At 42.3% G+C, this 25,308-nt stretch overlaps 2 protein-coding genes and 1 long non-coding RNA gene across 4 annotated transcripts in view; 1 reads left to right on the top strand and 2 right to left on the bottom strand.

Moving 5' to 3' along the window:
- The window catches only part of LOC125554834 (serpin-Z1-like), a 52,000-nt gene extending 27,051 nt beyond the window's left edge, over positions 1 to 24,949 (top strand). Inside the window, exon 3 of one of the 2 annotated variants that reach the window (XM_048718235.2) lies at positions 24,238 to 24,949. In XM_048718235.2, the coding sequence (XP_048574192.2) occupies positions 24,238 to 24,949 (712 nt within the window). The remainder of the gene's footprint in view (positions 1 to 24,237) is intronic. The other variant, XM_087519751.1, reaches the window with a different exon arrangement.
- LOC147976320 (uncharacterized) lies at positions 4,369 to 5,298 on the bottom strand. Its single transcript, XM_087519388.1, has one exon. The coding sequence runs from the start codon at positions 5,296 to 5,298 to the stop codon at positions 4,369 to 4,371; it is 930 nt and encodes a 309-aa protein (XP_087375514.1).
- On the bottom strand, positions 6,552 to 7,660 carry LOC147976319 (uncharacterized). The gene is made up of 2 exons (XR_015602130.1): positions 7,499 to 7,660; positions 6,552 to 6,688 (listed from the first exon to the last, which is right to left on the bottom strand). It is a non-coding gene; the product is annotated as an uncharacterized LOC147976319 (long non-coding RNA).
- Positions 24,950 to 25,308: the final 359 nt, after the last annotated feature.

Genomic DNA, 25,308 nt, shown 5'->3' with positions numbered 1-25,308 from the left:
CTATGTGCTCACATGCATGTACCAAGGATTTCTCCACCGTGATCATAAACCAAAAAGTAGTACTGTGGTATGCATGCTAGCTTCAAGAGATGTACAGGGATCAAATCACACGAACAGTGCACATTACAGAGCTTCAGAAGTACTACTGGCTATAGAGCATGGCATGAACAGTGAGACAAAACAAGGAATAGGATAGCTAGAAAGGCTAGATGGAACGCATGCTTGCCTGACTCGCTGACTTGCTGCTTCCTCCGAGGGCTCTTGCCGATCAGTGATTCTACTCCATGCAAAGCTAGCTAGTGAACTGGTTTGTATGCTGGGATGAGTACTACAGCGTGCTCTTGCTCCTCTATTTATAGGCATGGTAGGGTGTAGGGGATGGAGCTGGATCACTGTAACTCAAAAATATCAACAACCTCGGTGTCCCTAGATTTTACAGCTGCTTGTACTTTTACATAACACGTGCCTAGCTGACTCAATAGAGCATTAAATGCTACAGATAAGTGCAAGCTTGAGGTGCAGAATATCTTGTACCACACCCACACGTGGCCCTCCTACCCGAAGGCTCTACCACCATGTTCCTCTAATGCATATCCTTCCACATTAAGGAATTTAGTTGACTACTCTTAGTTAGTACTAACCAATGATTGCCAATGATTGATTTTATCTAATTATGCTGATAATTATTACTCTAGCGTGTGCTAATTTCTGTTAATTATCAAATACCAAAACCTTATTATTTCTAATAAACACGGGCATTACATCCTCCCCTACTTATAGAAATTTCGTCCTCGAAATTTAATTACCCGTAAACTGGAGATGTGGAAAACATGTGCGTAGATCATCTTCTTTTTCCCATGTCGCCTCCTCTTTTGTATGGTTGCTCCACTGGACTTTTACAAACCGTATGGTCCTTTTTCTCATTACCCTATCTTTCACATCCAAAATCTTTATTGGGTGCTCTTCATAGGATAGATCCGGCTGCAGCTCCGTGAGTGGTAATTCTACAGTTTTTGGTGGGAGTTCACACTTCTTTAAAGTGGATACATGGAACACATTGTGTATCCCGGATAAATTTGGGGGTAATTCCAGACGGTAAGCGACAACTCCTACTTTATTAATGATTTGAAATGGCCCGACATATCTTGGACTTAATTTTCCACGTAGGCCAAAACGTCTCATCCCTTTCTTTGGAGAAACTTTCAGATAGACAAAGTCTCCTGCCTTAAACTCAACTTCTCTGCGCTTTTTATCCGCTTGAGTCTTTTGTCGACTTTGTGCTTCCTTTAGGTGCTCACGAATAATTTGTAACTTCTCCTCGGCCTGTTGAACCAAATCTGGGCCTAGATATTTCCTTTCTCCTATTTCTTCCCAGCAGATTGGAGAGCGACACCTCTTGCCATATAATGCTTCATAAGGAGCCATTTTAATACTTGACTGATAACTATTATTGTATGCGAATTTTACCAGAGGAAGTGATTCATCCCATTTTTCCTTGAAGTCTAACACACTTGCTCGCAGCATATCCTCCAATATTTGTATAACTCGTTCTGACTGTCCATCGGATTGAGGATGATATGCCGTACTAAAATTTAACTTTGTTCCCAATGCCTTATGTAAACTTTTCCAAAATCTTGAGACAAACCTCGGATCTCGATCAGATGTAATGTCAACAGGAACTCCATAATTAGCAACTATCTCCTTGATGTATAATTTAGCTAATTTTTCAAGAGAAAATGTTTTCTTTACCGGGATAAATTGTGCCACTTTGGTCAATCTATCTACTATGACCCATATAGCATCGTATCCTGCAGAAGTTCGAGGTAGTCCCGTGACAAAGTCCATACTAATTTCTTCCCATTTCCAAGTCAGGATTTTTAAAGGTTGTAGAAGACCGGCTGTTTTTGATGGTCTACCTTTACCCGTTGACATATTGTACATTCTAAAATAAAATTTTGCTATTTCTCTCTTCATATTGGGCCACCAAAAATTTCCTTTAATGTCATGATACATCTTTGTGCTTCCTGGGTGTACGGTGTATGGTGTGGAGTGTGCCTCTTGCATAATTTCCAACTTTAAATCTGACTGGTCAGGGACACATATGCGGTTTCTCAGCCATACAGACCCATCACTTCTTATATGAAACTCCGATGGCTTTCCTTGTTCTATCCCCTTTCGGAGGTTCAAAAGAAATGGATCATCCATTTGTTTCATCCGGATTTTGTCTTGCAGATCAGGCTTGACTTGTAATGCCATAACAATGCTAGTTGAATCACGTACATATACTTCTATGCCCAATTTCTCCATGTCCCTCAAAATGTCTCTTTGTGTAGTAATTAGACATGCCATGTTGCAAACATTCTTTCTACTAAGTGCATCAGCCACAACGTTAGCTTTACCTGGATGGTAATTTATGTTGATATCATAATCCTTAAGTAACTCTAACCACCTTCGTTGTCACATGTTTAATTCCTTCTGGGTGAATATGTATTTCAGGCTCTTATGATCTGTATAAATTTCACAGCGTTCTCCATACAAATAATGCCTCCATATTTTTAATGCAAAGATGACAGCACCCAATTCCAAATCATGAGTCGGATAATTTTTCTCATGTGTCTTTAGCTGTCGAGAAGCATAAGCAATTACCTTATTGTTTTGCATAAGCACACAACCCAAGCCTATTTTTGAAGCATCACAGAATATAGTAAATACAATTCCACTGATTGGCACTGCTAAAACAGGGGCCGTCACCAATCGTCGCTTTAATTCTTGGAAGTTTTCTTCACATTTTTCATCCCAAATAAACTTTGTCCCTTTGCGAGTGAGCTATGTCAAAGGTGCTGCTAGCTGTGCAAAGCCTTCAATAAATCTTCTGTAATAACCTGCTAATCCCAAGAAACTTCTTATTTATGTAACGGTGGTTGGCCTCTTCCAATCTACTATTGCCTGAATTTTTGTTGGATCTGGTGATATTCCTTCCCGTGAAATAATGTGTCCTAGAAAAGTCACCTTATTTAACCAGAAATCACATTTCTTCAGTTTTGCATATAATTTATGCTTCCTTAATGTCTGAAGAACTATTTCTAGGTGTTGAGCATGCTCTTCTTCTCTCTTTGAATAAATCAAAATATCATCAATAAATACAACTACAAACTGATCCAAAAATGGTCTGAACACTCGGTTCATCAAATCCATGAAGGCCGCAGGAGCATTTGTTAATCCGAATGGCATAACAACATACTCATAATGTCCATATCTTGTGCGGAACGCTGTTTTTGGAATATCTCCATCCTTTATTTTTAACTGATGATATCCTGACTGCAAATCAATCTTTGAAAATACTCGAGACCCTTGTAATTGATCGAACAAATCATCAATTCTTGGTAATGGATATCGGTTCTTAATAGTTACCTTGTTTAGCTCCCGATAATCCACACAAAGTTGCCAACTCCCATCCTTCTTTTTCACAAACAACACCGGAGCGCCCCATGGTGACATGCTAGGTCGAATGAATTGTTTTTCTTCTAGCTCCTTAATCTGCCTCTTCAACTCCTTTAGTTCGGCAGGTGACATTCTGTACGGACTCTTTGAGATAGGAGCAGTACCCGGAGTCAAGTCTATACTAAATTCAATTTCTCGGTCCGGTGGTAATCCAGGTAATTCACTTGGAAAAACATTAGGAAAATTTCGTATGACTGGTATTTCTTTGATATCCTTTTCTTTCACTTCTAAATTCATGCTAAACGAGCAGTCAAAAGTTTTATGCTTCGCTTGATAAATGATTTTACGCTGACCAGGTACCTGAATTATCACTCGCTTTATCTGACAGTCTATGTTCGCTTGATTCTTAGCCAGCCAATCCATGCCCAGTATAATATCAAAATCATGCATATCTAGTACTATTAAATCAACCAAAAATTCTTGCCCTTTTATTACTATAGGATATGCAACACAGATGTTCTTGGCTATTACTTCTGTCATCGGAGATTCCACATGTATCCTTTTCCTTAAAGGGGTACTTTCTAATCCATGACTATCGATAAATTTTGAGGATATAAATGAATGTGTAGCACCGGTATCAAATAAAGTGAATGCGTTGTGTGAGCATACTTGAAGTGTACCTATGATCACGTTGTTGTCCTCATCTGCATCATGCTGAGTCAAGTGATTCACCTTTGCATGAGGATTTGTCTGTTTCCTGCTTCCAGAGTAACTATTCATGCGTTGAGAGGGTCCACTTGAGTTAGTAGGGGGTGCAGGTAAGTATAATGGAGCTTTCGGTGCTGGCAACGGCTTTGGTGCAATGGACTTTAACATATTCTGATCCGGTGAACTGTGACACTGACTGATCATGTGTCCTTCTCTGTCTCACCTAAAACATTTCCCATGACGATACTCGCACTGGAATGCTGTGTGATTCCCGTGACAAATAACACAGTTATTATGTCTAGGCTGGGCTACTGGGCGGTTGTTCGGACGCCAATTCTGCTGCATCGCTTTCTGTATATTCCCTTGATTTCCATGGTCAACCTTGATCTTCTTACGCTGCTGCTCCACTTCGGCTTGCTCTTCCACATATGCTTGTTCTACAGTTAATGCCTTGTTAGCAACATCTCGAAAAGATTTGAGCTCGAACACCTCCACTCGAGACTTGATTGGTTGGCGAAGTCCTTGAGCGAAACGCCGAGCTTTAGCTTCATCATTTTGGACATAAACAGAGGCATAACGAGCAAGTCTAGAAAATTCTATTTCATATTCCGCGACAGATTTCTGGCCCTGTTTTAACTGTAAAAATGATAGCTCCATTTTCCTTTGTACGCTCTCTGGAAAATACTTTCTGTAGAACTCTTCCTTAAATGATCCCCATGTGAATAGATAGCCCTCAGGATACTTCTTTTTATGCACTGTCCACCAATCAAATGCCCCACCTTGTAGCATAAACGTGGCTAATGTAACCTTCTTTTCATCAGGGCAATGCATGGCATCAAAACTTTTCTCTATTTCTGTTAGCCAGTCCTCGGCCTCTATTGGGTTTGCACTACCTTGGAAAACAGGAGGCTTAAGTCGACGGAACTCACGTAATGCGCCCTGTTTGTCTCCATCGAACGACTCCTTTCCTTTAGTTGACTGTTGCACTATATATTCCAGAATTTCAGTCTGCTTCATTTGGGTTTGTTCTTGATGTTGCAAAATATTTATAAGCAACTCATTTGGAAGTGGTTGCTCTGCTGCAGCTGCTAGTGCATTCCGGCCATCACCAGACTGTGATGCTGAGAAATCACCATTGTGACTAGCCATCTATGATACTAGAGGAAGAAATAAATAAAGCTGTCAACATTAGAGCATGCATCATATACATATATACCAGGTCTAGCTGATTATTAAAGAGGAAAGCAGTAGTACAATCAAAATTACACATCCTGTCTACTAGATGTGTTGCTGCCATCCACGTCTCCCTCTAGCCACTCTACTATAGACACCCATACTGCTAGAGTTGTCAACAAGCTAGTGCTAGCTAGCCAAAAGGCTACTACCAGAACAGTTCCTAGCAGGTTATATACAAACAGTACTACTACAACCATTTATTTACAAGCTAGGAATAGTTGCTTCATATCTCTAAGTGCCACTGTTCGCATCCTATTCATGCGCTTGTAGCTTTTCCGCCAGCTTCTCACGGAGGCTTCTGTTCTCTGTCATTAGCTCCATGATTTTACTCTCCTGCTTGTTGGTCAACTCCTCCAACTGATCACGCTCCAGCTTCAGTTTCTTACTCTTGTGTTCTTCTATTTCGAGCCAACGATCCCTGTCCTCTATCTGGAGGTTGAGGTCATGCTTGATCTCATAAACACAGTCATCATGTTCTTGCTCAAGATACTCTAACTCATGCTGCCGGCAAGCCTCATGAAACTGGTTTAGTTGTGTCATCTCTATGTGGTGTTGCTGCTCCTTCTGCACTAGAGTTAGTAGTACCTCCCAGTACTCATACATATGCAAGTCCACCAAAGCAAAGTTAACAGAAAAATGAAGAAACTGGAGTGCTTCCCGTGCAGCAAGGTTGCCAGCATCTTTAGCATCTTCACCATACCCATAGATGGTCTTATAAGAATTATCATCATCTGGGGTGAGCTGCAAATGTTCTGCACCTTGGTACCCATCGCCCTCAAAACGCTTCACGGTCGACACTACCGGCGGCTCCAAATGGAAATGTTCAGCTACCTCCTCTAATATGCTCACAAAGTTGAGATGGAAGATTGTATACTCATCCATCCCTGCTTTCAGCACATAGTTAGTTCAAAAATAAATACAGACTACATATCAAACATGCTAATTAAGCACAGAAAATAAGCATTTAATTAATCGTTAATTCCTGCTTTACGTACCTAGACTATCCCCTTAGTTAAACCCACATTAGTGTTTATACTTTTTTAACCAAGGCTCTGATGCCAATAAAATTGTCACGCCCCAAGTGGGTCTTAGCTGTGACAATCGCCACATGCTTATAAATCTCAAGTTTATAGGCATGTTAGGCTAGTAAACAAAAAAAATTCCAGTATGCACAAGAGCCAACTTTATTCATTACTAGCTATTATAAAGGTCATGATACATGCAACTTCTTTATTTATTCCCAACCCGTAGAGCTACTCCTACTGTTCATCATTCTCATCAGCACATCCATCATTTGCTACTTCTGCAAAATCAACAACAATAGCAAGAATGAGTATGATCTCATACTCAGCAAGCACACGGGTAAAAACGGAACCTCTCATGGCAAAAGTGACAAAAACAAAGGGGTTAGTTGTATAGAAAGAGTTTGATGGCAGAGAAAGATAATGGATTTAATTTAAAAAAAGAAAGGAAATAACTGGCATCACATATGACTGCAAGCTTCCCAACCCGGGAGTCACAGGGGTGAAATTTCACACTTTTACGCTCTTAAGAGGGGTACTCCGACGTTGACAGTCTCGACTAGAACCACACAGGCGCTAGTAGAGCAGAGCTCTATATTCCCCCAAGAACCAACCACTCGACTTACTAGTGTCGATCGCTCCTACGGATCCATCATCGACACGCTTCCGAACGAGTGTCATTCTTAGCGGAGAACTCAGACAGTCCCATACCTGAACTGTGACCGGTACAATACATTTGCCGTCGTGACACCAGATTTTTATAAAATTTACTAGACAAGGATTAGCAAAAGGAAATACATGCAAGACCAAGATAAATATCTCTAGGCTTTCCACAGAAACAACCATCCATGCATGAGCCATTAATCTATGTGCTCACATGCATGTACCAAGGATTTCTCCACCGTGATCATAAACCAAAAAGTAGTACTGTGGTATGCATGCTAGCTTCAAGAGATGTACAGGGATCAAATCACACGAATAGTGCACATTATAGAGCTTCAGAAGTACTACTGGCTATAGAGCATGGCATGAACAGTGAGACAAAACAAGGAATAGGACAGCTAGAAAGGCTAGATGGAACGCATGCTTGCCTGACTCGCTGACTCGCTGCTTCCTCCGAGGGCTCTTGCCGATCAGTGATTCTACTCCATGCAAAGCTAGCTAGTGAACTGGTTTGTATGCTGGGATGAGTACTACAGCGTGCTCTTGCTCCTCTATTTATAGGCATGGTAGGGTGTAGGGGATGGAGCTGGATCACTGTAGCTCAAAAATATCAACAGCCTCGGTGTCCCTAGATTTTACAGCTGCTTGTACTTTTACATAACACGTGCCTAGCTGACTCAATAGAGCATTAAATGCTACAGATAAGTGCAAGCTTGAGGTGCAAAATATCTTGTACCACACCTACACGTGGCCCTCCTACCCGAAGGCTCTACCACCATGTTCCTCTAATGCATATCCTTCCACATTAAGGAATTTAGTTGACTACTCTTAGTTAGTACTAACCAATGATTGCCAATGATTGATTTTATCTAATTATGCTGATAATTATTACTCTAGCGTGTGCTAATTTCTGTTAATTATCAAATACCAAAACCTTATTATTTCTAATAAACACGGGCATTACAGGTTCATTGTACCATGGGGTAAATGTGACACTGAGCAGGATAGTGGGTAGTCCCTTCACACAAGAAACAAGTAATCTGCCTAGTTGGGCATTCTTCAACTGGGTGACTTCCTTCACAATTAGGGCATTTATCCTTGTGTTCTTTATGGGTGTGTCCTATTTCTCCACAAATCTTGCATGCACAAGGTTTCTTCATATCCTTTCCATAAGGCTTCAACTTCTGGGACACAAGATGAGATCTTTGTAGAGTCAACTTAAATTCTTTCCAAGTGGTTACTCCTTGCCATCCTTTCATGGTTTGGTACATCCTCCACCAAGTAGCATCACCTCTTTCAAAACACTGAAGAGTATGCTGGGTCATATCATATCCGACTATAGGGTTATTCTTCATGTGATCCTCCATGTTCTGAATCCATCGGTCTGTCTCCAACTGACTCATCGGTCCAGAAAGTACAAGCTCATCTCCATTCATCCTCTATTGGGTCCAAGGGTTTGGGGTGAGATAAGAGAGATAGAGAGGGATACACACAATGCAAACAACAGTTTTGAAAAGACAGGTTTTATTTGTGGTTGTCGGGAAAAACATCAAACAAATGACAGCTCACAAATGTCGCATCTAACGTAGGTATATAACTGGGGTTTGGTCTTCTAAAGGTCAATAAATCTTCAACGTCTCCAAACTCTTCAAGTCTTGTTCATGTCTCTCATGGCTTCTTCTGATCATGCTTGTCAAGTTCCTCTGCCAGATTTTTGTTGACGTGAAGTCTCTAGTGACATCCTTTAATATTTCTGGAGTTGCATTCCAAACTTCTGGGTTTCAACACCCTTTGCATGAGCCATGGTCCTACTGTCCTTTAGTTCCTGACAAATCTCCGGTATCTCGAGGTTTTGTTCCTCCAATTTGGCTACTTCAGCTTCTGGGTCCTAAGTTCTTCGCGAATGGCCTCCTTGTCAAATATGACTTCCTACAAGTCCATCTTAAACTTCTTGATGTATTACTCCAGATCCTGGTGATACACCGGCCTAGGTTAAAACTTCATCTTTTGCTGATAGGTGCTCCATCAGCCTTCTTCCATCCAATCCATCCTGAAGAAATGCATCCTTAACTCAGCACGGTGACAATAGTATCAGCGGGCGATGACATCATGGATAACCGTGTTTCTGCCCTTGATATTGCCAGGAGCTATCTTCCATAGTTGATATCTCCTGCCTTAGGGTTTTCTTGTCAAAACCTTGAGTTCTCATGCTCCATGTTCTGGTCTTTCTCCGATACACCTTAATCTCGGGTATTGACAACTTCAATAGTCTGCCAAGTTCCATAAGGATAGCTTTCCTAGGTCATACAAATCTAGAAATTCAACAAAGCCTTCAAATTCTCCTAGTCTTCGAAGTCTTCAATCGTTGTGGTTTCCATTATTATAATACATGGTAAAATCCTCTTCATTCCAAAGTGGTCTTAGTTGTCCGATATCTTGTACTTCTTGAAGTGGTCTCATCAGCCGAATCTTCGTGTGGTCAAAAAGGGGAAAGGGTATTTGGTCTCACTAAAAGGGAATATTTGAATAAGCTCAGAAGAGAAGAGAGGTAAAAGATCTTTTGAAAATGAAATTGTAGAGAAAATATTTCCTATGGGCTTGCCAATTTCTAGGGTCACGTTCTACAGTCAACATGTGCTCTGATACCATCTTGTAGCGACCCGACCCGAATGGATCAAGTCTCTGTGCTTAAGTGTCATCCCTGGATCGGTATGCTGACACACACAGTACTCGAGGATTTATAACAGAGGTAAATCACATGTAAAAGTAACTTAAATACTATTACCTCAATCCAAATAGCGGAAGTAACAATAAGGTTGTGGATTCCCATCAACACCAACGGCAAAGTTGAGTGTAGAAATCATAACCCTAACGTATCACTTACTCGTCGTAAGATTCCTGCAACATGAGACGTTGCAGCCACAAGGGTCAGTACATTGAATGTACTGGCAAATTCACACCATAGAGAATGATGAACAATGGCTATCACTACATGCATATATGGCTGGTGGAAAAGCTCTATGGTTATATGTTTTTGCGAAAAGCCAATTTTTCCCTACTGCAAAGGAATAAATTTTATTTAACTATCATGTGGTTGTTAAACATTGAGAGTGTAGACACCCTCTCAATCCCAATTAAACATCATCATTAAAACCCAACAAAATTAATTAAGTCACATGATGAGATTCACGTGATAATCCAAGTACTAGATACTCAAGATGTCCATAATCGGGGACACGGCTAATCATGATAAGTTTATACACTCTGCAGAGGTTTGCGCACTTTTCCCCACAAGACTCGATCTCCTCCGTTGGAGTTCTCGCACTACATGGTGTTTGAGAGATGGATGACCGAGACACAGTCTTTCAGAAGCGCTAGCACCTTACGATCAGGTAGACCGTTATACCTACTTTCCCCTACATCTGCTAGTCTACCACTGTAAGAGTTCGCACAACTTAATCAACTATGCTAGAGCCCATAGTAGCTTGTGGCTGCACATGGAAGTTTCTAGTATGAATAATCTCATGATCCCTTCGAGCCTGGATGGCGGTCCAAAATAAAAATAGGCAATCGCTGGAATACCCAGGTGCCTCAATCCACCCAGATGTGTATTTAAGTTGCCACCTTAGATAAACCATTAATTTAACAAACTCACATCTGTCATGGATACACTCACCCAATCCACGTCTACTATTATAGCATGGCAATATAAGCAATTTGGATAAGTAACTCCCAAGGGTTTGAATGTAACAGAGCAATAGGTTCTACCTCATCAACTACTTCCCAACCCACATGTTAAAATCACATCCTAACCATGCAATGTTTGGGGATTAGAACTAATGCATAAAAACTGGGTGATAAAGGGGTATGATCAAAGTGTGAACTTGCCTGCAATGTTGATGAATATGATTCACACTCAAAACTCTTGATAGTTCTACTCGTCACACTCCGGTCAATCTATCGTAAGCAAGCAATAGTAACCCCACATAAGCAATCACTCAAAGATCGAAGAGAACAAAGAAAACAATTCAAAAAATGTCAAAACCCAACAAATAACTCTTGCAACAGTTTCTAACAGTACCAAAATTAGGTGAATTTGGCCTTATCAGAAAGTTTAGGTCAAGAGCTTCGATTTGCAAAAAGAATCAACTCAAACGGAGCTACAGAACTCAAGTTATGATCAAGCGAAGTTTGAATTCAAATCTGGTCTAATTCAAATTTTAAACTTTCAAAAACAAGTTTAAGTTGTTTTACTGGATAGAGGGGATCATAACGAAGACGTGGGCGTTGGTTTCATTGAATTCCGACTAACGAGCAAAAAGTTATGAGCGTTTGAAGAACATGGGCTAAATTGTAAAATAAAACAACTACAACTTGGTCCCTGGCGTAAATAACCAGAAAACGAAAAGACTAAATAACGAACGCTCGTTTATAAGGTCTAAATAGTGGACGTTCGTTGTTTAATAAAACCCTAAAAACAGATCTAGTCTAAGGTTTTTTAAAAAACCGAACCTAAAGAAAAAGGACTGGGGTCGGTTTATACCGGTTCACGGCGGTTCGAAGAAAACCGGCGGTTCGTGGAGCGGATCGGACCGGCGAGCTCCGGCGGGCGGCTCCGGTCGTCGGAGGATACGGCGAGGCGCACGGGGAGAGGCGGCACGGGGCGACGGGTGTGCTGGGGGCGAGGCGGTGACGACATCAGCAGCTAGCAGCGGCGGCGACGATGTGGCGTCGGCGGCGCGGGCAGCAAGCAGTGGCGGGAGGCGGCGGTTGCGGGGAGAGTAGAGAGAGAGGGGCCCGGGGCCGGGCTCCGGTATTTATGGAGGGGCGGAGAGGGCAGCGTGGAGGAGGGGGCAAGGGAGGAGGAGTCCGGGCAGACTCGGTGGCGGTCGCCGGCGTGCGGCAGAGGGACTCCTGGCCGGGGTCGGTGACGAGCGCGGCTAGGCTGGGCCTGGTCAGCTGGGCTGGCCCAGCTCGGCAGGAAGCTTTTTTTTAACAGAGAGAAAAAGAAAGAAAAGAAAATAAAGTAAAATGTTATATAGGCATATAATATACCAAAATTTGCAGAAAAAGATATTCTACAACATGGACATTTTTATACTGCCAAATAAAATCCACACATAATCAGATAATTCAAAGAGTGCTACTGGTCTAATAAAATCCAATAAAAATTATTATAAAAAATACCAAAATTAATTCATATTTATTTCTCTCAAATTTTCTGATGTAGGGAATCATGTTACCCTATTTTGCGTATATTTTATTTTTGGAGAAAAATAATTTGAATAAAACCCAAATAACTCCAAATTGAAAATAATTTCCAAAAGGGCTTTAAATTTGATCCTTTTAAACTCCCAACTCATATTTCATATATTTTGAAGAAGTCATTTTATCTTCTCTCATGAAAATCATTGAGTTGCTTGAAGTTTATGAATTTGAAATATTTTCAAATGAAATTCAAATATTTTCAACAACCCTTTTCATTTAATTTAAATGGAAGAAGTCATGTCATCTCCTCTAGAGTGTTTTGTGTTGAAAAGCCTTTGAATTCATGGAGATTCATAAAAGCAAAATAAAAGTTTGGAAAAGTCCTTTTATTCCCTCTCATTTAACTTTCAAAAAGTTACCACGTGACACTCGTGGTAAGCAATCCAAACTTGATGAAAAAAATAAGAGTAAGTCGGTATGGTGATCAATCCATCCCGCACCCAAATCATTACCTTGTATACGGTTTAGCGAATCTCGCATTCTAACACTCGGTCATCCTCACAAGCATTGCAGAATTTCTCTTGTCCATGAACTGCGTTCGGAATAATCCATTGATTCTGCAAGCCAAACAAACATCTATCGTTCCTTCACAACTCTCAGGTTTTGCGTTACTCCTATAAAATCGTCGGTGGGTAAGGTCGTACTCTCTTCCAGGGTTTTTTCCTTCAACAAGAATGTGCTTGCTCCTTGGTAGGTCCTGGGCCTTTGGGTTATGGCCCATCTCATTACTCATAATCCTTGAACTCATCCTCGGGGCAGCTGGTCGTTATTCCAACATCCAACTTCTAGCTTCCAAGCATACTTAAAATCCATCCAATTGTATTGTCTCCCTTCCTTCTATTTGCACCAAACAAGGACATGATTACTCAGACTCATCATGGAGTTACAACTTCTCCTTATTACCAATATTACCTCCTCTATATCCAATAGTAATTTATCTCTTCATCCTCGTGGGTTATCCCACATACCGAGATAAAAACTTATGAAGTCCATACTCAACTTCGTGGAACATCATTATCCTTTCCAGGGTCAAGCGTTCTCACAGGTTAATATTGGCCATCTCTGCATGGCACTTCTTCAACTGGGAAGCGTGAAACACATCATGAACTCCTGACAGTCCTTCGGGTGACTCCAACTTGTTGGCCACTTCTCCCATACGCTCCAAAACTCGTTATGGTCCTACAAATCTCGGGGCTAATTGTCCCATAACTCCAAATCGTTTAACTCCTCGCAGAGGGGACACACGAAGACATGCTCTGTCTCCAATTTCATAGACTACCTCCTTGAGTTTTTGAGTCTACATAACTCTTCTGCCTGGACTGAGCTACCTTCAGTCTATCTCGAATAAACTTTAACATTCTCTTCTGACTCCTTGATCACATTTGGTCCAAACAACTGACGGTCTCCAACTTCATCCCACACACTCTTGGGGTATCACACATATCGAGACAAAACTCGTATTCATTTTGTCCGAAATCCACTCAGTGGAGTATCCTTATCTTTTCCAGGGGTCAACGGTTCTTACAGGGTACTACCACCCTTAAAATGCACAAATCTTCCATAGACCATATTTCTCATATCCTCAAAATGGCCAAAATTCTTCTTCATAGAGTAAAAACTCATAAAATCCATATTATTACCAATGATGCTAACTTTATTCATTCTCAAATGATTACAATCTCTTGCTTTTTCATTACATGTCTCAACTCAACACCTCAATATAAACGAAAATGTTCTCACTTCTACTACTCCATTTCTTTTGTTGCAAACTCAACTATCTAGCACAAGTTTCCTTCTCCTTGGGGCATTCTTTGGCAAAGTGCCCTGATCCATTACAACTAAAACATATTACTTCTGACAAGTATCGAGGTTTCCTTTTTGGGCAACTGTTGAGGTAGTGCCTTGACTCCTTGCACCTGTAACAGGTGATATGACTCAGGTCCCTTCTGGGCTCCAATCAGTTTCTCTTCCTGGACTTTTCCATTCCAATCAGGGCTTCTATTTCCTGTGGGTCATATTCTACTCCCTCTGTCGGGAATTCTACTAGATCTCCATTCAAACAATTTTGGGAGATGTGTCCTTCTTCTCCACATGAATAGCAAGACTTAGTGCAGGGTTTACCCGGGTCTTCTTTAGGTGTGTCCTCCATCTCTTCCTTCATCACAACTTCTTCTAAAATTTCCATGAGGGCTCCTTTCATTACTTCTTTCTTCTGCTGGATGGTTCTGTCACGCCCCAAGTGGGTGTTAGCTGTGACAATTGCCACATGCTTATAAATCTCAAGTTTATAGGCATGTTAGGCTAGTAAACAAAAAAAATTCCAGTATGCACAAGAGCCAACTTTATTCATTACTAGCTATTACAAAGGTCATGATACATGCAACTTCTTTATTTATTCCCAACCCGTAGAGCTACTCCTACTGTTCATCATTCTCATCAGCACATCCATCATTTGCTACTTCTGCAAAATCAACAACAATAGCAAGAATGAGTATGATCTCATACTCAGCAAGCACACGGGTAAAAACGGAACCTCTCACGGCAAAAGTGACAAAAACAAAGGGGTTAGTTGTATAGAAAGAGTTTGATGGAAGAGAAAGATAATGGATTTAATTTAAAAAAAGAAAGGAAATAACTGGCATCACATATGACTGCAAGCTTCCCAACCCGGGAGTCACAGGGGTGAAATTTCACACTTTTACGCTCTTAAGAGGGGTACTCCGACGTTGACAGTCTCGACTAGAACCACACAGGCGCTAGTAGAGCAGAGCTCTATATTCCCCCAAGAACCAACCACTCGACTTACTAGTGTCGATCGCTCCTACGGATCCATCATCGACACGCTTCCGAACGAGTGTCATTCTTAGCGGAGAACTCAGACAGTCCCATACCTGAACTGTGACCGGTACAATACATTTGCCGTCGTGACACCAAATTTTTATAAAATTTACTAGACAAGGATTAGCAAAAGGAAATACATGCAAGACCAAGATAAATATCTCTAGGCTTTCCACAGAAACAACCATCCATGCATGAGCCATTAATCTATGTGCTCACATGCATGTACCAAGGATTTCTCCACCGTGATCATAAACCAAAAAGTAGTACTGTGGTATGCATGCTAGCTTCAAGAGATGTACAGGGATCAAATCACACGAACAGTGCACATTATAGAGCTTCAGAAGTACTACTGGCAATAGAGCATGGCATGAACAGTGAGACAAAACAAGGAATAGGATAGCTAGAAAGGCTAGATGGAACGCATGCTTGCCTGACTCGCTGACTCGCTGCTTCCTCCGAGGGCTCTTGCCAATCAGTGATTCTACTCCATGCAAAGCTAGCTAGTGAACTGGTTTGTATGCTGGGATGAGTACTACAGCGTGCTCTTGCTCCTCTATTTATAGGCATGGTAGGGTGTAGGGGATGGAGCTGGATCACTGTAACTCAAAAATATCAACAACCTCGGTGTCCCTAGATTTTACAGCTGCTTGTACTTTTACATAACACGTGCCTAGCTGACTCAATAGAGCATTAAATGCTACAGATAAGTGCAAGCTTGAGGTGCAAAATATCTTGTACCACACCCACACGTGGCCCTCCTACCCGAAGGCTCTACCACCATGTTCCTCTAATGCATATCCTTCCACATTAAGGATTCTAGTTGACTACTCTTAGTTAGTACTAACCAATGATTGCCAATGATTGATTTTATCTAATTATGCTGATAATTATTACTCTAGCGTGTGCTAATTTCTGTTAATTATCAAATACCAAAACCTTATTATTTCTAATAAACACGGGCATTACATCCTCCCCTACTTATAGAAATTTCGTCCTCGAAATTTAATTACCCATAAACTGGAGATGTGGAAAACATGTGCGTAGATCATCTTCTTTTTCCCATGTCGCCTCCTCTTCTGTATGGTTGCTCCACTGGACTTCTACAAACCGTATGGTCCTTTTTCTCATTACCCTATCTTTCACATCCAAAATCTTTATTGGGTGCTCTTCATAGGATAGATCCGGCTGCAGCTCCGTGAGTGGTAATTCTACAGTTTTTGGTGGGAGTTCACACTTCTTTAAAGTGGATACATGGAACACATTGTGTATCCCAGATAAATTTGGGGGTAATTCCAGACGGTAAGCGACAACTCCAACTTTATTAATGATTTGAAATGGCCCGACATATCTTGGACTTAATTTTCCACGTAGGCCAAAACGTCTCGTCCCTTTCTTTGGAGAAACTTTTAGATAGACAAAGTCTCCTGCCTTAAACTCAACTTCTCTGCGCTTTTTATCCGCTTGAGTCTTTTGTCGACTTTGTGCTGCCTTTAGGTGCTCACGAATAATTTGTAATTTCTCCTCGGCCTGTTGAACCAAATCTGGGCCTAGATATTTCCTTTCTCCTATTTCTTCCCAGCAGATTGGAGAGCGACACCTCTTGCCATATAATGCTTCATAAGGAGCCATTTTAATACTTGACTGATAACTATTATTGTATGCGAATTTTACCAGAGGAAGTGATTCATCCCATTTTTCCTTGAAGTCTAACACACTTGCTCGCAGCATATCCTCCAATATTTGTATAACTCGTTCTGACTGTCCATCGGATTGAGGATGATATGCCGTACTAAAATTTAACTTTGTTCACAATGCCTTATGTAAACTTTTCCAAAATCTTGAGACAAACCTCGGATCTCGATCAGATGTAATGTCAATAGGAACTCCATAATTAGCAACTATCTCCTTGATGTATAATTTAGCTAATTTTTCAAGAGAAAATGTTTTCTTTACCGGGATAAATTGTGCCACTTTGGTCAATCTATCTACTATGACCCATATAGCATCGTATCCTGCAGAAGTTTGAGGTAGTCCCGTGACAAAATCCATACTAATTTCTTCCCATTTCCAAGTCGGGATTTTTAAAGGTTGTAGAAGACCGGCTGGTTTTTGATGGTCTACCTTTACCCATTGACATATTGTACATTCTAAAACAAATTTTGCTATTTCTCTCTTCATATTGGGCCACCAAAAATTTCCTTTAATGTCATGATACATCTTTGTGCTTCCTGGGTGTACGGTGTATGGTGTGGAGTGTGCCTCTTGCATAATTTCCAACTTTAAATCTGACTGGTCAGGGACACATATGCGGTTTCTCAGCCATACAGACCCATCACTTCTTATATGAAACTCCGATGGCTTTCCTTGTTCTATCCCCTTTCGGAGGTTCAAAAGAAATGGATCATCCATTTGTTTCATCCGGATTTTGTCTTGCAGATCAGGCTTGACTTGTAATGCCATAACAGTGCTAGTTGAATCACGTACATATACTTCTATACCCAATTTCTCCATGTCCCTCAATCCCAATTAAACATCATCATTAAAACCCAACAAAATTAATTAAGTCACATGATGAGATTCACATGATAATCCAAGTACTAGATACTCAAGATGTCCATAACCGGGGACACGGCTAATCATGATTAGTTTATACACTCTGCCGAGGTTTGCGCATTTTCCCCACAAGACTCGATCTCCTCCGTTGGGGTTCTCGCACTACATGGTGTTTGAGAAATGGATGACCGAGACATAGTCTTTCAGAAGCGCTAGCACCTTACGATCGGGTAGACCATTACACCTACTTTCCCCTACATCTGCTAGTCTACCACTATAAGAGTTCGCACAACTTAATCAACTATGCTAGAGCCCATAGTAGCTTGTGGCTGCACATGGAAGTTTCTAGTATGAATAATCTCATGATCCCTTCGAGCCTGGATGGCGGTCCAACAGAAAAATAGGCAATCGCTGGAATACCCAGATGCCTCAATCCACCCAGATGTGTATTTAAGTTGCCACCTTAGATAAACCATTAATTTAACAAACTCACATCTGTCATGGATACACTCACCCAATCCACGTCTACTAGCATAGCATGGCAATATAAGCAATTTGGATAAGTAACTCCCAAGGGTTTGAATGTAACAGAGCAATAGGTTCTACCTCATCAACTACTTCCCAACCCACATGTTAAAATCACATCCTAACCATGCAATGTTTGGGGATTGGAACTAATGCATAAAAACTGGGTGATAAAGGGGTATGATCAAAGTGTGAACTTGCCTGCAATGTTGATGAAGATGATTCACACTCAAAACTCTTGATAGTTCTACTCGTCACACTCCGGTCAATCTATCGTAAGCAAGCAATGGTAACCCCACATAAGCAATCACTCAAAGATCGGAGAGAACAAAGAAAACAATTCGGAAAACGTCAAAACCAAACAAATAACTCTTGCAACAATTTCTAAAAGTATCAAAATTAGGTGAATTTGGCCTTATCAAAAAGTTCAGGTCAAGAGCTTCGATTTGCAAAAAGAATCAACTCAAACGGAGCTACGGAACTCAAGTTATGATCAAGCGAAGTTTGAATTCAAATCTGGTCTAATTCAAATTTTAAACTTTCAAAAACAAGTTTAAGTTGTTTTACTGGATAGAGGGGATCATAACGAAGACGTGGGCATTGGTTTCATCGAATTCCGACTAACGAGCAAAAAGTTATGAGCGTTTGAAGAACAGGGGCTAAATTGTAAAATAAAACAACTACAACTTGGTCCCTGGCGTAAATAACCAGAAAACGAAAAGACTAAATAACGAACGCTCGTTTATAAGGTCTAAACAGTGGACGTTCGCTGTTTAATAAAACCCTAAAAAACAGATCTAGTCTAGGGTTTTTTAAAAAACCGAACCTAAAGAAAAAGGACTGGGGTCGGTTTATACCGGTTCACGGCGGTTCGAAGAAAACCGGCGCTTTCGCGGAGCGGATCCGACCGGCGAGCTCCGATGAGGCGGCACGGGGCTCCGGTCGTCGGAGGAGACGGCGAGGCGCACAGGGAGAGGCGGCGCGGGCGACGGGTGCGCTGGGGGGGGGGAGAGGCGGCGACGGCAGCAGCAGCTAGCGGCGGCGGCGATGTGGCGTCGGCGGCATGGGCAGCAAGCAGCGGCGGGAGGCAGCGGTTGCGGGGAGAGTAGATAGAGAGGGGCCCGGGGCCGGGCGCCGGTATTTATGGAGGGGCGGAGAGGGCAGCGTGGAGGAGGGGGCAAGGGAGGAGGAGTCCGGGCAGACTCGGCGGCGGTCGCCGGTGTGCGGCAGAGGGACTCCTGCCCGGGGTCGATGACGAGCGCGGCTAGGCTGGGCCTGGTCGGCTGGGCCAGCCTAGCTCGGTAGAAAGCTTTTTTTTAACAGAGAAAAAAAGAAAGAAAAGAAAATAAAGTAAAATGTCATATAGGCATATAATATACCAAAATATACAGAAAAAGATTTTCTACAACATGTACATTTTTATACTGCCAAATAAAATCCACACAAAATCAGATAATTCAAAGAGTGCTACTGGTCTAATAAAATCCAATAAAAATCATTATAAAAAAATACCAAAATTAATTCAAATTTATTTCTCTCAAATTTTCCGATGTACGGAATCATGTTACCCTATTTTTTGTATATTTTATTTTTGGAGAAAAATAATTTGAATAAAACCCAAATAACTCCAAATTGAAAATAATTTCCAAAAGGACTTTAAATTTGATTCTTTTAAACTCCCAACTCATATTTCATATATTTTGAAGAAGTCATTTTCTCTCCTCTCATGAAAATCATTGAGTTGCTTGAAGTTTATGAATTTGAAATATTTTCAAATGAAATTCAAATATTTTCAACAACCCTTTTCATTTAATTTAAATGGAGAAGTCATGTCATCTCCTCTCGAGGGTTTTGTGTTGAAAAGCCTTTGAATTCATGGAGATTCATAAAAGCAAAATGAAAGTTTGGGGAAGTCCTTTTATTCCCTCTCATTTAACTTTCAAAAAGTTTTGAATTCACTCACTTTCAGTCAAACAGTCAATCAAATCTATCTATTTATTATAACATTCCAAAACTTAGAATTTTGGGATGTTACACTCCTTGATTAAATCAATTTTGGTTCCAAAGATCAATATGTCGTCGACATACAGACAAAGAAAAACTCCTTCGCCCCACCATAGCGATAGTACACGCACTTGTCACCATCGTTTACTACAAAGCCGGCAGCAGTTAATGTTCTTTCGAACTTCTCATCCCACTCCTTAGGAGCTTGTTTAAGGCCATATAAAGACTTTAATAACTTGCACACCTTTCCTTCCTCACCAGGTACTACAAAACCATCTGGCTGATCCATGTAAATTTCCTCCTTCAACTCTCCATTGAGGAAAGCTGTCTTAACGTCCATTTGATGAACGAGAAGACCATGTGAGGTAGCCAGTGATAGTAGCACCCGAATTGTGGTCAGTCTAGCCATGGGTGAGTAAGTATCAAAGAAGTCTTCACCTTTTTTCTGGGTATAACCCTTGGCCACAAGCCGTGCCTTGTACTTTTCAATCGTACCATCAGGTCTAAGCTTCTTCTTGAACACCCACTTACATCCTACAGGTTTGCATCCATAAGGACGGTCAGTGATCTCCCAGGTACCGTTAGCTAAGATGGAATCCATCTCGCTACGTAGAGCTTCCTTCCAGTAGTCAGCATCAGGAGATGCATAGGCTTCTGAAATAGTCTTGGGTGTGTCATCCACGAGGTACAGAATGAAATCATCACCAAAGGAATTTGCAGTCCTCTGTCTCTTACTCCTCCCAGGAGTTTCATTGTCACCCTCAACAGGATTCTCAACGTGTTCCATCGCAATGGTGGGTTCAGAAATTACAGTGAATTCCTCACTAGATGGAGTAGGTATCTCCTGATTTGATGAACTCGACATATCCTTCATAGGAAATATGTCCTCAAAGAAAGTTGCATCATTCGACTCCATAATCGTACCAACATGCATGTCGGATACCTCAGATTTTATTATCAAAAATCTATAGTTGATGCTATGAAAAGCATAGCCCAAAAGAACACAATCCACGGTTTTTGGTCCAAACTTGCGCTTCTTGGGAATTGGTATATTAACTTTTGCCAAACAACCCCAAGTACGTAGGTAAGATAGTTTCAACCTTTTCCTTTACCATTCCTCAAATGGATTCATGGTCTTATGCTTTGTGGGAACTCGATTTAGGACATGACACGCAGTCATTAGCGCCTCCCCCACCATTCCTTGGATAGACCCGAAGTGTGTAACATGGTGTTAACCATATCAGTTAGAGTTCGGTTCTTTCTTTCGGCTACCCCATTTGACTGGGGTGAGTAGGGAGGCGTCCTCTCATGGATTATACCTTGTTCCGCACAAAACATATCAAATTCATTGGAAAAATACTCTCCACCACGATCGGACCTAAGCCGTTTAATTTTTCGATCAAGTTGGTTCTCTGCCTCAGCTTTATAGTTTTTGAAGAAAGTGAAAGCCTCATGTTTCGATTTCAGAAGATACACATAACAATATCTAGTGGAGTCATCAATCAACGTCATGAAGTATCTCTTTTCACCTTTTGTCAACATGCTATTCATCTCACAAAGATCAGAACGTATAAGCTTTAGTGGCGCCAAGTCTCTTGCCTCTACAGTCTTATGGGACTTGCGAGGTTGCTTAGCTTGCACACATACTTGACACTTAGAGCCTTTGACAGTAGAGATTTTCGGAATTAAATTCATATTGGCTAGCCGCGTCATGCAACCAAAGTTAATGTGACAAAGTCGTGAATGCCAAATATCAGACTCATTGTTGTGGCAAACATTATTAATAACTTTAGTGCAAATATCTGACAAAGACAGGCGGAACAAGCCTCCGCTCCCATAGCCTTTTCCAACAAATTGTCCATACTTAGAAATTACAACTTTGTTGGATTCGAAAACCAACTTAAAACCATCTCGACATAAACGGGAACCACTAACGAGATTTTTATTTATGGACGGCACATGATGAACGTTCTTCGGACGCACAGTCTTCCCCGAAGTAAACTTCAAATCGATCGTACCAACACCTCGAACGATGGCATGTGACCCATTCCCCATCAGCACGGGTGAAGTCCCTGTTGCCTGGTAAGAAGAAAACATGGAGGCGTCAGCACAAACATGTACATTGGCACCGGTGTCAATTAACCAATCAGGAGATTGAAATACTGAAAGGATGGTAGGTAAAATACCGTACCCTGATTCCTTCATATCAATATCACCGATGACAACATTAGCGGACTTGCCGCTCTTCTCATGTTCGTGCTCCTCAAAGCGGTTAGGACACTTCGGAGCCCAGTGATTAGGATCACCGCAGACATGGCAAAGTCCTTTCCCCTTCTTATAAGAATTCTTCTTAAAGTTGGTAGAATGTGATGGCTTGTTCTTTGTATCAAACTTGCCTTTGCCCTGAGTTTTGTTCTTATTGTTTTTGAACTTGTTGGGCTAGGAGTTCTTCTTCTGTACCATGTGGGCACTAGAACCTCCCTCAGCAACTCGAGCACGTGTGTCCTTTGCTCTCGCCTTCTCAATGAGATCCGCAACGGAAAACTCCTGTCTCTTGTGTTTCAGGGAAGTAGCAGAATTGTTCCACGAAGGTGGAAGCTTGGCAATGATGCCTGCGGCAACAAATTTGTCCGGCAACACACACTTGAAGTACTCAAATTCTTTTGCGAGCGACTGTATCTCATGAGCCTGCTGTACAACAGGGCGTTCATCAGTCATCCTGTAGTCATAGAATTGCTCTATGACGTACAACTCGCTGCCGGCGTCCGAGGGACCAAACTTGGCCTCGAGCGCAGCTCACATGTCCTTGCCGTTGTCAAGCGCCTTTAAAGAGGGTATCGATCTTCTCGAAAGCTTTCAGTTGTGCTGGATTAAGATTGCCCTCAGGCTTGCCCTTGGTGGCGTCATAGCAGCCCATGGTCTAAACCAGTAGACTGCTCTCGTGCGCCACCTCTTATATTGCGCCTCCTTAAAGGCAGGCGGCTTCAGATATGCAGCAAACCACTCGGAGTAAATTGCCTATAATCAGGTTTTTGGATTGTTGGAAATACGAGCAAATTACTACGAGATTTAATCCGAATAAATAGGAAATAGATCATGACAGCAATAGTAGAGATTAAACTAATAATGCGAACTAGCATAGTAGATGAACAGGTCACATCTAGGGCAAATACTAAAAACATGAATTCTACCACGATCTCAAACAGGAAGGATAGAATCACATACGGTGAAGCGGGAGCAGCACCGCCGGCGTTGACGTTGTCGCCCATGTCGTCGAGGATGAGGTTGCCGAGGTCGGGGAAGAAGTCGTCGTTCACGAAGTCGTCGCTGCCAGCAGTCACGCGAGTGCGCTCCCCAAAAACCTGATCGCCCCTCTCCCGTACAGGATCACGAGAGGCAGGGTTCCGGAGGCCTGCTGTCCCTTCTCCCAGTGCACGCCGAAAGGAGGGATGGAGAAGACTTGCTTGGCAGCGCAATGTTCTGGAACGGTGGTGAGAAACCATACGAAGCGGCGGCGGCTAGGGTAGACGTCTGCCTGACTATAGTGCAGGCCGGGTAGGTCGTGGGAGTAAATCCCACGTCCGAGTCGTCACGATCTAAAAGAATCGGAAACGGTTCAGTAATTAATGCGTCCGTTAATTATTAATTAATGACTCATTAATTTTTCCCGAGCAGCAAAAATATAGACAACGTGCATAGCTCTGTCCTCGGCTCAATCCCGCAACGAGGCGAGGCGAGGCGAGGCGTGTCGTGACGAGCGAGGAGGAGGAGCGCACGTGTAGGTCTCCGCTTCTCATGCTCATACAAATGGTAGAAGAGCTCACCTTATAAAGATGTGCAACTCTCTCAACTTTCGGGATGAGACTAAACTTTAGCTTCACTCACTCCACTCATATGTGTGCATGAATGGGTCTAAAGAATTTCAGAATTTAGTTGGCCTTTGGGCCAAAAAACTACTAGCAAAATTCCAACAGAGCCACCTCCATAGCGACACCGCCCTGGTCATCGGCAACGCGCTCTACCTGAGAGGCTCATGGCTGCGCCCGTTCGATCGCGAAGACACAGTGGACGGCGACTTCTTCTTGGCCGACGGGAGCAGTGTGCGCGTGCCGTTCATGACGAGCGGAAAACGCCAGCGCATCAGCTCCCATCCAGGCTTCAAAGTACTGCAGCTGCCCTACGATTCCGGCAGGGTCGGCGGCAGGCACAGCTTCAGCATGCAAATCTATCTCCCGGACGAGCGCGACAGGCTGCAGGCGCTGATCCACGAGCTCAGCTCCGACACGGCCGGGTTCCTGAACCGCAGCGCCCCCGCGCAGGAGGTGGAAGTGGGGGACTTCAAGGTCCCCAAGTTCAAGGTGTCGCGCAAGGTGGAGGCGTCGGACCTGCTGAAGGACATGGGGCTGGAGCGACCGTTCTGCTTTTCACATGACTTCACGGAGATGGTTGACTACTCGGAACCTCTCGCGGTGCGTAGCGTGCTACACGAGTGCGTGGTTGAGGTCGACGAGGATGGAACCATGGCCGCGGCGGCCACCGAAGCTGACATCATGACGGGCTGCTCCATCGGATGGGAGGAGCCGGCGCGCGTCGACTTCGTTGCAGATCACCCGTTCCTGTTCCTCATCAGGGAGGACGAGAGTGGCATAGTGCTTTTTGCAGGGCAAGTCGTCAACCCCGAGCTCTAGTTCTGCTGCCTAGAAATCCAGAGTGCTGTTCATCTAAAAAAATTGATGTAATATCACCGGGAGTTATATAACTTGCGTTGTATGTTTAGTTTGATTCTAGAACTTTGAAAATATGATTTTATGGTCACCTAACTTGACTTAAACGTGTAGATACAGTCACACTACATTTATGCGGGCGTATCCATCTTTGTGGACCCACTTGTTAATGATCGATGGCGCTGGCCTTGACGTATTCTCACATAGAACAACCTCATTTTTTTTAATCTGCGGAAAAAGCCAACCGCAACAAGGCATTTTTGCACAAAACACCATCACATTTTTTATTTAGAGAAAAATAGGACCATAGTACTGCACACACA

This window comes from Triticum urartu, chromosome 4A (genome assembly GCF_056163025.1).
Source record: "Triticum urartu cultivar PI428250 chromosome 4A, HENAU_Tu73, whole genome shotgun sequence".
Lineage (NCBI taxonomy): Eukaryota > Viridiplantae > Streptophyta > Magnoliopsida > Poales > Poaceae > Triticum > Triticum urartu.
The sequence above is the reverse complement of the archived record's forward strand: the minus strand, read 5'-3'. Positions and strand labels throughout refer to the sequence as shown.

Coding starts and splice junctions, on each gene's coding strand:
- LOC147976320 (XM_087519388.1), bottom strand. CDS start 5,298: ATGGCTAGTCACAATGGTGATTTCTCAGCATCACAGTCTGGTGATGGC.